General features: G+C 36.7%; 1 protein-coding gene across 2 annotated transcripts in view; it reads left to right on the forward strand.

Annotated features, from left to right (window-relative positions):
• The first annotated feature begins 2151 nt into the window (after positions 1 to 2151).
• Positions 2152 to 14490, forward strand: part of stxbp6l (syntaxin binding protein 6 (amisyn), like) — a 42695-nt gene continuing 30356 nt past the window's right edge. The window contains exons 1-5 of one of the 2 annotated variants that reach the window (XM_065263703.2): positions 2152 to 2384; positions 2913 to 3100; positions 3220 to 3350; positions 3436 to 3685; positions 3790 to 3888. In XM_065263703.2, the coding sequence (XP_065119775.1) occupies positions 2941 to 3100; positions 3220 to 3350; positions 3436 to 3685; positions 3790 to 3888 (640 nt within the window). In that variant the 5' untranslated portion in view covers positions 2152 to 2384; positions 2913 to 2940. The remainder of the gene's footprint in view (positions 2385 to 2912; positions 3101 to 3219; positions 3351 to 3435; positions 3686 to 3789; positions 3889 to 14490) is intronic. The other variant, XM_065263702.2, reaches the window with a different exon arrangement.

Genomic DNA, 14490 nt, shown 5'->3' on the forward strand with positions numbered 1-14490 from the left:
GTATTTGCGATCAGACTGCGGGGGATTATTAACATTAAAAACCAGTTGAATGGCCAGATTTATATGATCCGGGTGCCCCATTTGACTTGCGCTGGCATAGATCATTTATTGTTGCCTATTCCTATTTATTCTTATTTACTGCAGTCTTCAGAAGACCTTACGATGCAGGTTCCGGTTGCGCTGTCCCAAGACGTCAAATTTCAACGCTGTTGAGTTCTAATAGAAGTCTATCGGACTACCCGACACGTTGAAAAATAACGCCAAGGGTATACCCTGGGCGTTAAAAGGTGAAGCCAAATCCCTTGACCATGCGTCATACATTTGACGAGTAGGGGTGAGACTGTGTTGGTAAACGAGTCAGCACAATATTGTAAATTTTGTCTACATTTATTTCTGTATTATTTAAATTTTATTCTTGATTTATATCTTAGAAGAGAAATGATTATATGGTTGGTGATAATCATTTACACAATACCATAATAACATTTATTTATTTTTTTAATTTTCAAATATACAGTATTGTGCAAATGTTATAGTGATCGTATATAATTGTTTCTCAGTCTCTTTAATAGAATACATCCAGAAAATAAAGTAAATGTGTATATAGAATTAAAACAGTATAAAAAAACTGAAGTGTCAAGTTTTTAGGGTAAACTCCCCTTCCACTTGAGCAATAGCAGAAAACTGCAGGATCTCTTAAACCTAAATTAAATTAAATCCTAATTTCTAATTTTAAAAAATAAATATTTTTTTTACTTAATTCTGCTCAAAAACGCTCAAGATGTGTTTAGTGCCAAGAGAGGTCACATTAAACAAAGACGATACCTAAAGAAGACATTTAGTCCTGAAAATTTTTATTTCATGTATTTTCTGTTTGTATCTTAATGAAATAGATTGAAAAATAAATATGGATGGATATTAAAACTTCTAAAACAACAAGTCTGATGGTGGTGGCCTAAAATTTTTGGATAGTACTGTAGCTTATTAGCAATAATCTTTATTTAACTAAATAATTATTTTGTTGCATAAAGAATACATTTAGTTTGTAAATTGGTATGCTGTGGTTTGTGTTAAAGTGGACCCGTGTATATTGTAGGACCAAATATTATAGAGTGGATTTTAAAATCATTAAACTGAGGGTGACTTTGACATTTTTAACAAAACATGAATTGAGTGAGATCAGAAATGCCATAGCATAGACCATGACCTTAAGTCTTTTCTTAGACCCAACTTTATGTGGACTCGGTCTTGAATCTAACTCAACCTTCTTTAGTCTCGGTCTTGACTCGGACTCAACCCTCTCTGGACTCGGTCTGGCCTCGGGCTCGACCTTCTTTGGTCTCGGTCTTGATTCGGACTCAACCCTCTCTGGACTCGGTCTTGACTCAGACTCGAATGAGCTGGTCTCGAAAACAACACTGCGGACAGGATTAGGGATAGGGTTGAGTAAGAGATTGGGTCTTTCCTGTCTATCTGCCAACCACTGATCTATATAAATGACTGGATTGAGGACAGAACACTAAACTAACAGAGGGAGGTGATGCCATCGGAGTTGTTATATTGATATACTCACATGACAGAGGGTGTCATTGATTTACATTCAAAACCGTGATCTAAATTCACCATGTTTGCAGTGTTTCAGTCACACAAGATTAGTTTCTAAAAAAGTGTGAATTAGTTTTGAATTTTAGAATTAGTGAATGTATTTAATTGTTACTGCGGACTCTAATTGCAATGTTTATGTTTATGTCGGGCAGGATACAGGATTTATAGAAATTGTCAAGGTGAATGTGTCAATTTGCATAGAAATTAAGTGTCTTTTTTATATTATTGACTTTGGAAACCAAAGGGAATGTGAAATTTAAACTGCAGGAATGTGATTCTCCAATTTTATAGTGAAAATACTCAGCAATGGTGTTGAGTGATGAATTGGCACATGGCTTGTCTTAAAGCATATAAAAAACACCACATAGACAAATAAGCAAAAATAAAAATCTGATTTTCCCAACGGGGGACTTTAATAGAATGTCTGGGCATACAAATATGGTGGTGAGGTAGCTTGTGACATCATGCGTCATCCATGGCTCTCATCACTAAGAAACCACACCCCTTTTGAAGCTCCCACCCCCAGTTAAAGTTTCCCACCCTGATTTCGAGATCTCCAGGCTGTATTATACCCTTCTTCCTGCCTTTACCCACAATTGCGTCTTGGTAGGCAGCTCACTCAATAGCTTTATTGACACAGTCTGTTTGTCTGCTATAGAATGTGCTACAAGACCATATCAATCTTAAATGAAAAGATGGCTTGACGACACAGATACAACTGAGATACGAATACCATTTACAGCTTTTGAGATTTGCTGAGGGAAGAGAGCTAAAGCGAGGTAAAATGTGTGTGTGTGTGTGTGTGTGTGTGTGTGTGTGTGTGTGTACCTGGTAATTATCACGTTGTGGGGACCAATTAGGAATACCAGTATTTTTGTGACCTTGTGGGGACATTTTGAGGTCCCCATGAGGAAACAAGCTTATAAATCAAACAGAATGATGTTTATTAAAAATCTAAGGTATCAGAAAGGTTTCTGTGATGGTTGGGGTTAGGGTTTGGGGAAGGGAATAGAATATACAGTTTGTACAGTATAAAATGCATTGCGTATATGGAATATCCCCACAAAACATGGAAACCTGTGCGTGCGTGCATGCGTGCGTGCGTGTGTGTGTGTGTGTGTGTGTGTGTGTGTGTGTGTGTGTTTTCACTGATTTAGGTTTCTGTGGATTTGAGTAATTTTGTGATTTAAATGAAAGAAAACTTTAAGTTTTGAGCAAAGTTTAAATTAAACCAATGCTTGAGCATTGTAAGTTGTAAACATGTTTATTTATGAGTATCATAGTATAGTATTGTATCATATTAATAGTTTTATCACATTTTAAGGCACTTTAAAGATGAACATTCAGTCAGCCATCAACCGTGAGCTCTTTATCCCAAGAGATGAAAAGTTGCTGGTAGCCATTGAAGTGAGGAGAAGGAGGACAAGAAGAAAAAGACTTTATTTTCTCAATGCAGGTCGCAAGAAGGACTATTTAACTTTCCTTTGCTTGTCAGGTAATCTGTGAACATGAAACCGAAGCTTATGATGATATTGTTATTGGTACTGATATAGTATTGGTTTATGTATCAGATGTGAAATTGAGAAATTAATTCATGTTTAAATTTTTATTTAGTTACTAACAGTAGACCAGCTCAAGTCCTTATTACTAAAGTTAAAAGGTATCGAGGGTCCAGACAGCTTTCTAAAAGATCTCAATGGTCTGTGAAGCAGCTTCGTCAGGTCAATGGCATTAACCCAAATAAGGTAACCACTATTCATTTAATATTTTAAATGTAAATTTAAGAGCTAAATTTTAAATTTACTTTAAATTGCTTTGAATAATTTTTAGGACTCTCCGGAGTTTGACCTAGTGTTTGATTACACTTCTGATCAATGGGAGGCCAGCTCAGCTGCCGAGAAGTGCATGTTTGTGCAAATTTTGTACCATGCTTGTCAGAACTACTGGGAGGCAACCCTTGGCCAAAATAATCCAGTTTCCCCTGGAGATCAGAAGATACCTGAAGCTCCAGAGAACAAGAAAAGCCATGGTGCACCACAACAAACTGACTTTGTCAACTGTCAGCCAAAGCTAATGGGAGGTAAGAAAGGTTCAGAAAGCAAGATTACAAAAATTGCCTTACATACAATATTTATAAAAGTGCTGAAATAATTTGACTTTTTTGTTTTGTTTTCTATATTCTAGATGCTTGCTCTGTTAATATGGTCATCTATCGCTGCAAGATATTTTTGAAAAGAATGAAAAATAGTATGATTTCAAACAAGGGTCAGTTCAGGGGTGAAGGTAGGAAAGATTTTTTTGTGCTGATTTTTTAGTAGTGATGTTTACAGTGATGTATAGAAAATATAATATATACTACATACTGTACTATAAATGTATTAAAAATTAAAGGGAAGCAGTTGGTTGTTGGTGGTCAGACATCAGCTGTAGAAAAGTGGTGTGTTGAACATCACAGCAGCTGAAACTGGGTCTGTTAGTTTCAGTATCCTTGGGGTCCGAGGACGAGAAAAGGAAAGAGAAACAAATCCTATTAATCAAATCCTATAAATCAAATGTAATTACACTGACTCAACAATATGCAATATACTTATAAATTTATCTTGAATATAGAGGGTAATTAATTCACCATTATAATTATAGTGTGCATTCCTTGTCAGACATGAGTTTGTAGCCTATGAGGTCGAAATTGGTAATTAATTTTGGGGGCAAACTCTTCATAGTATAGCCTCTGTTGTATCCCTCAGTTTTCTTCTTCTTCAACTCTTTCTATCTACTGGGAATCTTTGTTAGCCTATAGAACCATCGAGGAAACTGTGTGCATCTGATTCCTCTTATCACGCTCATCACATTTAACATTTAAAATAAATTTTTGTTCATAAGTTATGATGTTGCAAACTTAACAATGTTGACCCAAAATCTGTTCAAAGGCTGTATTTGGCCATTGTTTGATCAGTTGAAATTAAATGTGGTACCCTTAATCAGCACTATGACCTGGGAGTCAATGTAAATTCTAGTGAAAATGTCACATAAAAGATGCCAAAAAAATAATAATTGTATTTACGTTTTGGATTATAACTTTTTAAATGTTTGTTCTTTTTTAGAAAATCATGATTATTGTGTGATTATGTTGAATATGTAAATTCTGATTATGCTAGGATTGGCTAAACCAGGGGCCTCATTTATAAAATGCCGCGTAAAAACCATCCTACATTTGATCTTACGATCATTTATCAAAAATGCGTACGTGTGATTCATAAACTGAACGTAAAACGCGCGTAACCCTTTTCAAATCTGTAAATCGCAAATGAACTTGAACTTGTGCGCAGCCAAGCAGTTTCAGATCTCCGCCTTTAAACGATGCCTAATTAATGTCACAGGTATATAAAAGAGCAATTCTCAATGTTTAAACCAAATTCCGAGCAGCAAGATTGGCTTATATTTCCAAAAACCTGCAGCAATTAGACAAGCAAAAGTGCGTACGTCTGCCCAGACCCTGACGTGGCGCTAAGCGCTTTTCCATGTCAAAGACAGTTTTTATAAATATGGACTTTGCCGTGGATTTTTGCGTACGCAAACTTTACGATCAAATTTGTGCGTACGCACGCTTTATAAATGAGGCCCCAGCTGTCCAACATTTGAAATGTATCATTCCAATATCTTTTAAAGAAAATTACATACTGGCACAAACTTTGGTAGGGATTATTGACAGCATGTCCAGCAAGTACCATGCTGATCATTTAGCAAGCTTATGATCATTTCATTAATGTCTCATTCAACTAATGCTTTTGATTGCTCATTCTCACAGTTATTTTCTAAATCAGCATTGCACCGATTTTTCAATCTTTCAGTATGCAAATAATTTGTTTATTCAACACAGTCTCACCCCATGGCGTCAATATTTGACGACACTTGACCATGCGTCAATATGTTGACGCGGAGGGTATACCTTTCACGTAATCTTTTGACGAACTGGGGACTTCAATACTATTAGGTACGAGAAATTAAACAGTTGTCACCTGGCGTTGGGGTTAGAGTTAGGTTTGGGTAGGGATGTCATTATGTAAATCTAACCCTAAACCGACGCGAAAATGGTAAGAAAATAGGAAAGAGAATGCAACGGACTTAATAGTATTGAAGTCCCCAGTTCGTCAAAAAATGACGCGAAAGGTATACCCTCCGCGTCAACATATTGACGCATGGTCAAGTGTTGTTAAATATTGACGCCATGGGGTGAGACTGGGTTGGTTTATTCTTCCTCTCTGAATCCTGTTTGTAGCAATTACCCAAACATTTATGCTGCTACATTGCATTTTTCTCTTGCATGATCTTTTGGGCTTCATACTGCACTTACTGCACTTTCTTTTGCTCTGTCAAATCACATTGACTCTTTGGGCCCTATTTTAACGATCTGAAACGCAAGTGCGAAGCGCAACGCGTAAGTGAGTTTGTGGGCGGATCTTGGGCGCTCTTGCTATTTTCCCGGCGTGAAAAATAACTCTTGCGCCGGGCGCAAATCAATAAGGGGTTGGTCTGAAGTAGGTTCATTATTCATAGGTGTGGTTTGGGCGTAATGTCAAATAAACCAATCAGAATGCTATCCAACATTCCCTTTAAACGCAAGGGCGCAAGTTCCATGGCGGGTTGCTATTATTATGACGGATTTACCAGGCGTACGCCAGGAGCGATTTACAACCGAGGAGACCCACGTTCTTGTAAGAGCAGTCAAAGACAGAGAAGTTGTTTTGTATGGGGATAGGAGAAACCCGCCCAAATCAGCGTAGGTTAAACAGGGCGTGAGAGGAAATAGCCACAGTCTCATCAGCTGGCATCCCCATCCTGCGCCAAGCGCTACAATGATGTCAGGAGACGGGGGAATCCCAAGCTTGCCAGCATAAATCGGGCACGCCGTGTAACGGGAGGTGGATCTGCCTCTACACAGACGCCAGCAGAGGACATCGCTGCGTCCACCCTCACCGCTGAAAGGGTTTGTGGGCTTTGAAATCGGACCCAAGAAACGCAAGCAAGGTCCAACCCCAAACTTTTAGTCAGTTAGTTGAGTTAGACTTGGCAAAATGAAGTAGGCCAGGTCCTTCAACAAAAAATAAAAATATGAAAAAGAATGAATTGGATGCGCTACGCTCTTTGGAATCTAGACATGAAATAATTTTTCTGCCCAGCTGACAAGGGGGGTGCTGTTGTGGTTATGCGCTTAAAGAATTATGATTGAGGTATATTTAAATTACTTAATGATGAAAAACATTATCAACCTCTTCGTCATAATCCTACCTCTAGCACAAAAAAATTGATTTATGAATTTATTGATACATTTTATAAAAAGGCTGGATTACTGATAAAGAAAGGCCTTTTTACTGAGTGACCATCTTCATTGTCCAATTTCTATGGTCTACCCAAAATCCACAAATGTCTTGATGATCCTCCTTTACACACTATTGTATCTAGCATAGGAAGTCTTACAGAGCCTCTTTCTCAATTTGTTGATTTTTTTATGTGCACAGTTTACCATCATACCTTGGAGATACAACTAATGTTTTAAATTTGATTGATAATTTAAAATGCAAAAGCAACGATCTCCTTGTATCGTTTGATGTGCAAAGTCTCTTTACATGCATACCCCACCATATAGGCCTACAAGTCATATGCATTATCCTACCAAACGCCCTAATGATGTTTTGCCCCCTTCAGAGTTTCTTGTAAATCTTGTCGAGATTATTTTATCTAATACGTTTTTTAATTACTATGACAAATTCTATTTACAACTACAGGCGACTGCAATGGGGTCTTCGTTTGCACCCTCATATGCTTGTTTGGTGATGGGCTTATGGGAAGAAAATATATACAGAATACCAAAAATAACCCACTCCATCACTCTGGCGCTGATATATAGAGAATGTTCTATTAATATAGAAGGGTAGATTAAATTAGTTAAATCAGTTTTTGACTAATATAAATTACAATACAGATTACTTGTCTTTTACTATGGAACTTAACAAGCAGTCCATTTATTTCTTAGACCTTACCCTTTCAAAGGATGTAAACAATATCCTACAATCCACTATCTATCATAAACCTCTCAGCAGGAACACCTTATTATGAGCAGACAGTAACCACTCGCCTCATCTGATTCGTAATATACCAGTGGGTCAGTTTTTGCAAGTCAGAAGAAACTGTAGAAACTGTTTACAAGTGAGTTTTTGTCAAAAGCAGTGAATCTAGCGTGCCATTTTGAACAACAAGGTTATGATAAATCTGGGTTACACTTTATTTTGATAGTCCACTTTAGACATTCTACTAACTATAAACAACTTTGCTACTACATGTCAACTAACTTTCAATAATTTGCAACTATTCATCAACTAACTGTCATTAGTGTATTAGTAGACTGTAACGGTTGGGGTTAGGGAAGAGGTTTGGGTTAGTGGAATAAGTTGACATGCTCCTGCAAAGATACTTATAGTCAGTTGAATGTCTGTTGACATATCATCACAATAAAGTGTTAGTAGATATTAAGCAGACAGTCTACAAATTCTCTAAAGATTGGTAGTTGATAATTAGTTGCAAAGTTACTTATAATTAGTAAAATGTCTAAAGTGGACTATCGAAATAAAGTGTTACCTAAATCTGATATACTAAAGCATGGGATAGGGCTCTAAATACAGCCTCACTGTTAAAGGTCATGTTCTTTCTGATCCCATTTTTAAACCCTAGTTAGTGAGTAATGTTGCTATAATAGCATAAATTATCCCTGTAAAATGATAAAGCTCAAAGTTCACTGCCAGGCGATTTATTTTCTTTAACAGAATTTGCCTTTCAAAGCCTACAGCGAACGTCCGGTTTGGACTACAGTCCTCTACTTCCTGCTTTAATGACGTCAGTAGAACAGTTTTTTGACTAAACTCCGCCCACAGGAATACGTCAGTTGCCAGCTAAGTTAACGGCAAGCTATCGAATCACAACACACTAAAGAAACTACACAATCAGAACTCGATACATATTTCTAAAGGAGGGACTTCATAGAACAAGGAAGACATCAGCCTGTTTTGAAGAGAGTGAAAACAGCGATATACAGATAAGTAGTAAAATGTGTAAAAAAATACAGTGTTTTTTTACACGTGAAAAATGAACACGTTATATTGCGCACTGTAAACACAATCAAAGCTTCAAAAACACAGAAGGAAGGGGAGCTTTAAGGAAAAACCTAAGCCTCACACAATATCAAAATTCTTTTTTTACACTAGTTACACTAAGGAAGAATAAAAAACATTAATCGTAAGCATTGGCATGTTCTTAATAGTGACACGACTCTTAAAGATAACTGAACCCCCTAGAGCACCTATAACATTCATGACCGTTTGGTCAACACCGATATCACCATTCCAACTTTGACAACTTGGCTCCATACTCTACCTCTAGGTTACTACAAAAGTGGCAACTGTGCACCATGCTTTAATTTGACCAATGCAAAAGGCTTTTCACATCCTCGCACCGGTAAGAAATATTCTATTTCTTCATTTATCAACCGTAAGAGTACACATTTAGTATACATTTTAAAGTGTCCCTGTGGATTGGTTTACATAGGTCAAACAAAACGTCAACTTAAATTCAGGATAGCTAAACATAAAACAGTGAGACATTATAAGCAGGCCAATCATGGTTCACCTGCATCTCTGAAGTTTTAAGGAATTGAAAAAATTACACCCCCACCTAGAGGTGGGGATATTATTAAAAAAACTATGCAGGGAAGCATTTTGGATACATACACTAAACACTTTAGTCTAAATGAAGAATTAAGTTTACCATGCTTTCTTTAAACATTTCAACATATCAAATATAGTATGATGAATATAAGATGAATATATTTTTATGCCAATCGTATTGTAAACTTTTTGTATATGTACCTATGTGTGGGCACTTGCCCTTTAATGATAAATTTGTGAGTGTGACACCTAGGTTTAAATAGGTAGAGTTGTGGGTGGCCTACACCCCTTTTGGGCACCTGTTAATGATTCTTATTAAGGGCTTCTTTGCCTGCTTTTTCCCATGACTCTGATGAAGATGTAATTGTGCATCGAAACGTTAGCCATTGTTGTGCACCTATATTAAATATTTTTTTAATAAACATCTGTGCTGCACACAAAATTCGTTATGCTGCGAGTTATTCTGTCATCTTTTCTCTCTTTTTTCCATTATGTGACAAACTTCCTTCCCCGCAGAATGCAATAAATCCGCCCAACAAATAACAGTGCATCATTCCAAGCATTGTACACAACAATGGCAGCGCTTTGAATACACACAGAATAGTAGTTGTCCTCATCTACTTTGTACTTCGTGATCAACAAACAAAAACAAAATAAAAACTTTCAATGGCATTAATAAACCTCTGATGGTTTTCTGTGGCGGAGAAAATCAAAATCGAATAATTTACTTATGAGGCACTCTGGAGAAGGAAAAATGCCGGCTGTTGCTTGTTCTCACACGACAGCATCAAGCTTCAGTCATGCTAACACATTGACCCCAGGGGATCTTATGAAAAACTTTCCATTATTTTACTCTAAGTAAACGAAAATCGAGCAGGACCAAAACATTTTACAGATGATCGCTGTCAAAAAGTGCAGCAACGACGTGTTCTTAATATGACAAAGTAAGTGTTTTGATTAATGCCATTAATGTTTTTTAATCAGTGTATACCACTACTCAACTAAATGAATATAACATGGCAAAGATGAATGCACATTTATATACTGATTCAAAAGATTAATTGCATTTTGCAGAAAAAATATTTTTTTTTTATAATAAATCTTTGAAAATCTTATTATAGATTTGAATTTTTAATGTTATCATAACCTAAAGATGCTATGTGAAAGTTTGTAACAGAAAATAGTGGTTTTCATCTTGTCACTTTCTTGGTATAGAAAACACATTTTTACCGAAATTAGTCAGAATGGATTTATTGTGTTTTATATGTCAATAGTTCCCCAATGAGCAAGACAAGCTATGAAATTAGACAGTATATTACAAATGCATCCTTTAGGCAGTTTACTCATTTCCATCCTTTCCTGCTTGTTGTTGTTTAAATCAGAGCAGTCATAGTAAAGATGTTATGAAAGAACGCTTTGTCACTCCTGTCAGCGGGTGGTTGTTTTGTGGTCTTCTGACAGATGTCTCGGCAGTGGTAGAGAATGGATCTATTGCAAAGACGGTGCAGTTGGTTCAGAGACCACTTTGTACTGATGAAGACATGCATGGGTACACAAAGACAGGCATTGAGGGAGAGGAGCAGAGATGAGTAAAGTGGCACCAGGCTTCACCGCAGATCGTGCCTATAATGAATAGGGGAGGTGTCAAGCTGCCGTTGTGGTTCAAAATGCAGTGTGCTGGTTTCGTTTGCTGTTGATACACTATGATAACTATTTCTTTTCATTATTTCTATTAACTTATGGCATATTATGACATATAAGTGTATTGAAATTGAATTGTAGGGTATGGAGAACCCTATGTAGATTGTTGCTTTTCAATTCCTCCTAAACAGAGAAGGATAAGAACAGAAGACCTGGTATTTTCTTATGAGGTGACATTTCTCTCAATAATTCATGACATCACTTTCCTATAACAGATGATTCAAATGGTTAAATCACATGGAAGTTGAGTTACCAATTAAAGGGAGTAAAAATATGACTGTATCATTATTTATTTTAACAGATACTGGTAGATCCAATTGTATGATATGATGCATCAGAGGCGATTCTAGGGTTAGAGCTTTAGGGGTGCTGAGCACCCAATGAGCTCCGCTGCCACCACCCGCTCTTTTTTCCTACAGAAACCAATAATATGTCTATTGTTAAATAGCTATCATTTTAACATTGGTTCTACTAACTCCAAAATAAAGATTTTTTGGAGACCTTTCAGGCATGAAAATGGGTCAGGGGTGAAAAAGATGAGAAGAATATTACCCCTCTAGGGTCCGGGAGCATGCTCCCCCTTAGAATGTTTAACATATTTTAAAGCATCAATCTGATGAGTTTTCAGATGCATTTTTTTTTGCCAACCTTTTTATTTCTAATTAATGGTGAGCTGGCACATTTTTGCCATTAATGCCATATTAAAGTCTCAGGACAAAAGGTGGGCTACACACCAGCAGTGTGGGTATGGTTTTATGTGAATATACAGTGTATCGTTTTAAGCCTTTATCAAAATGTCAAATCTCCTAATTTATAACTTTTATGCCTACAACATATGGTAGGTTTATTAAAAGTGTGTTAATTTGCAGCTTTTCTTTTAACAGTCCTTTAATTGAACCATTACCTTTACTATATGTCTAAAACAAAACACTTGTGACTCCTGCACTAAGGGTTAAAAACGCTATCCCCTTCATATTAGTCTACATGTGACAAACTAAAAAAATAATTATTGTCTAGTTTGATAGTCAGACAGTTAGTGATTTCACACATGACTTACCGGTAGCCTACTGGTGGTATACAGTGATATGTAGTTTGTTTTTACTCTGTTCCAAACGCCATGTTTTCATGACGACTGACCAGAAAAGACGCACGTGATGTCAATCATAAATCATACAATAAACTTTAACAACGGAGACACACGTATGCAACTTTCCCACTGAGACGCACAAAACTGCATGCGTCTTGCGGAAGAACATTGTAACCGGCGCTACTTCTCTCCGTTTAAGTCTATGGACGAGTCACCCAGGAACTTTACTACTCCGCAGCGCGCGGGTACCCGCCGGACTAAAATAATCCGAAAATAAACACTTATTATACGTGTACCATGGTGATTCATTATAAGACAAAAACACGGCTTGAAAGATTGATTCGTGATGTACTCGCTCATTATAAACATAACGTAAACATTTTGTAAGATTTGAACAAAAAAGTTGCATCACAACACTTTTAATTCAATTCAATTCAATTTTATTTATATAGCGCTTTTCACAATTGTTAGTTGTTGCAAAGCAGCTTTACATGAGTAGATGTAGAGGAGAACATTGAAAATCAATACATAGTATAAGAAGTAGAATATAGCGGCTAAGGATAAAAAACCGTGTAAGGCAGGCAGGCAAGGCAAGTTTATTTGTATAGCACATTTCATACACAAAGGTCATTCAAAGTGCTTTACACAGAAATGAGAAAACAATATATAAAAAAGAAAAAGAAAATGTAAAAATAAGATTTACACGATAAGATCACAATAAAGACAAAGATACATGAGAATTTAAAATAACAATTAAAGAAAATAAATGTGATTTTAATAAAACAGTTTAAAATGTTAAAAAGAATAAAACAGGAGTAAAAGTGACTTGAGTTAAAGGTGCAGTCAGTGTGAAGCAGCACAGTGCTCATTCAGTAAATGCAGAGTTAAACAGATGTGTTTTTAATCTAGATTTAAAAGTGTTTACTGTTGAAGCACATCTGATCTCTTCTGGAAGTTGATTCCAGCTAGAGGTGGCATAAAAGCTAAATGCTGACGCACCTTGTTTTGAGTGAACCCTTGGTATTTCTAACTGACCTGATCCTAATGATCTGAGTAATCTGTTAGGTTTATATTCAGTTAGCATATCTGTCATGTATTTGGGTCCTAAGCCATGAAGTGATTTATAAACGAGTAACAATACTTTAAAGTCTATTCTAAATGTAACAGGAAGCCAGTGTAAGGACCTGAGGACTGGAGTGATGTGCTCAGATTTTTTGGTTCTGGTCAGAATTCTGGCAGCAGCGTTCTGTATTAGCTGCAGCTGTCTAATGGTCTTTTTGGGGATCCCAGTAAGGAGTCCATTGCAGTAATCCACCCTGCTGGTGATGAAAGCATGAACAAGTTTCTCTAAGTCCTGTCTTGAGACAAAACATCTAATTCTGGCAATATTTCTGAGATGGTAGTAAGCTGATTTGCTTATCGCTTTCACGTGACTACTGAAATTAAGGTCAGACTCTAAAATTACACCAAGATTTCTGACTTTATTTTGTGTCTTTAGACCCCTAGAGTCAAGGTATGTGTTAACTTTGAGAGTTTCATCTTTATTTCCAAATACAATGACTTCGGTTTTGTCTTTGTTTAACTGGAGGAAGTTTTGACGCATCCAACAGTTAATTTCATCAATGCATTTACATAGAGAGTCAATGGGGCTGTAGTCATTGGGTGACAGGGCTAAGTATATCTGGGTGTCATCTGCATAGCTGTGGTAAGCAATTTGGTTCTTTTTCATTATTTGACCAAGTGGGAGCATATACAAATTAAACAGAAGCGGTGCAAGAATTGAACCCTGTGGGACTCCACATGTCATGGATGTCCACTCAGATTTATGGTTACCTATGTTCACATAGTAACCTCTTCCTTTTAGGTATGTTTTAAACCATTTGAGAACCATCCCAGAGAGCCCTACCCAGTTTTCCAGTCTATGTATGAGTATGGTGTGATCTACTGTGTCAAAGGCAGCACTAAGATCTAGTAGCACCAGCACTGATATTTTACCTGAATCAGAGTTTAAGCGAATATCATTTATTATCTTTATGAGCACTGTCTCTGTGCTGTGATGCTGACGGAAACCAGATTGAAAGTTGTCCAGATAACCATTTGAGTTTAAGAATTTGTTCAGCTGATTGAAAACAACCTTTTCAATGATCTTGCTTATAAACGGAAGATTTGAGATAGGTCTGTAGTTGCTAAGTATGGTTTTGTCTAGGTTACTCTTTTTTAGGAGAGGCTTTACAACTGCTGTTTTTAATGACTCTGGAAAAGTGCCTGTGATCAGAGAGGTGTTTACTATTTTTAAGAGGTCAGTTTCTAAGCAGTTTAGCACCTTTTTGAGAAAAGATGTGGGGAGAGTGTCAAGGCTGCAAGTTGATGCTTTAAGATGTT

This window comes from Paramisgurnus dabryanus, chromosome 12 (assembly GCF_030506205.2).
Source record: "Paramisgurnus dabryanus chromosome 12, PD_genome_1.1, whole genome shotgun sequence".
Lineage (NCBI taxonomy): Eukaryota > Metazoa > Chordata > Actinopteri > Cypriniformes > Cobitidae > Paramisgurnus > Paramisgurnus dabryanus.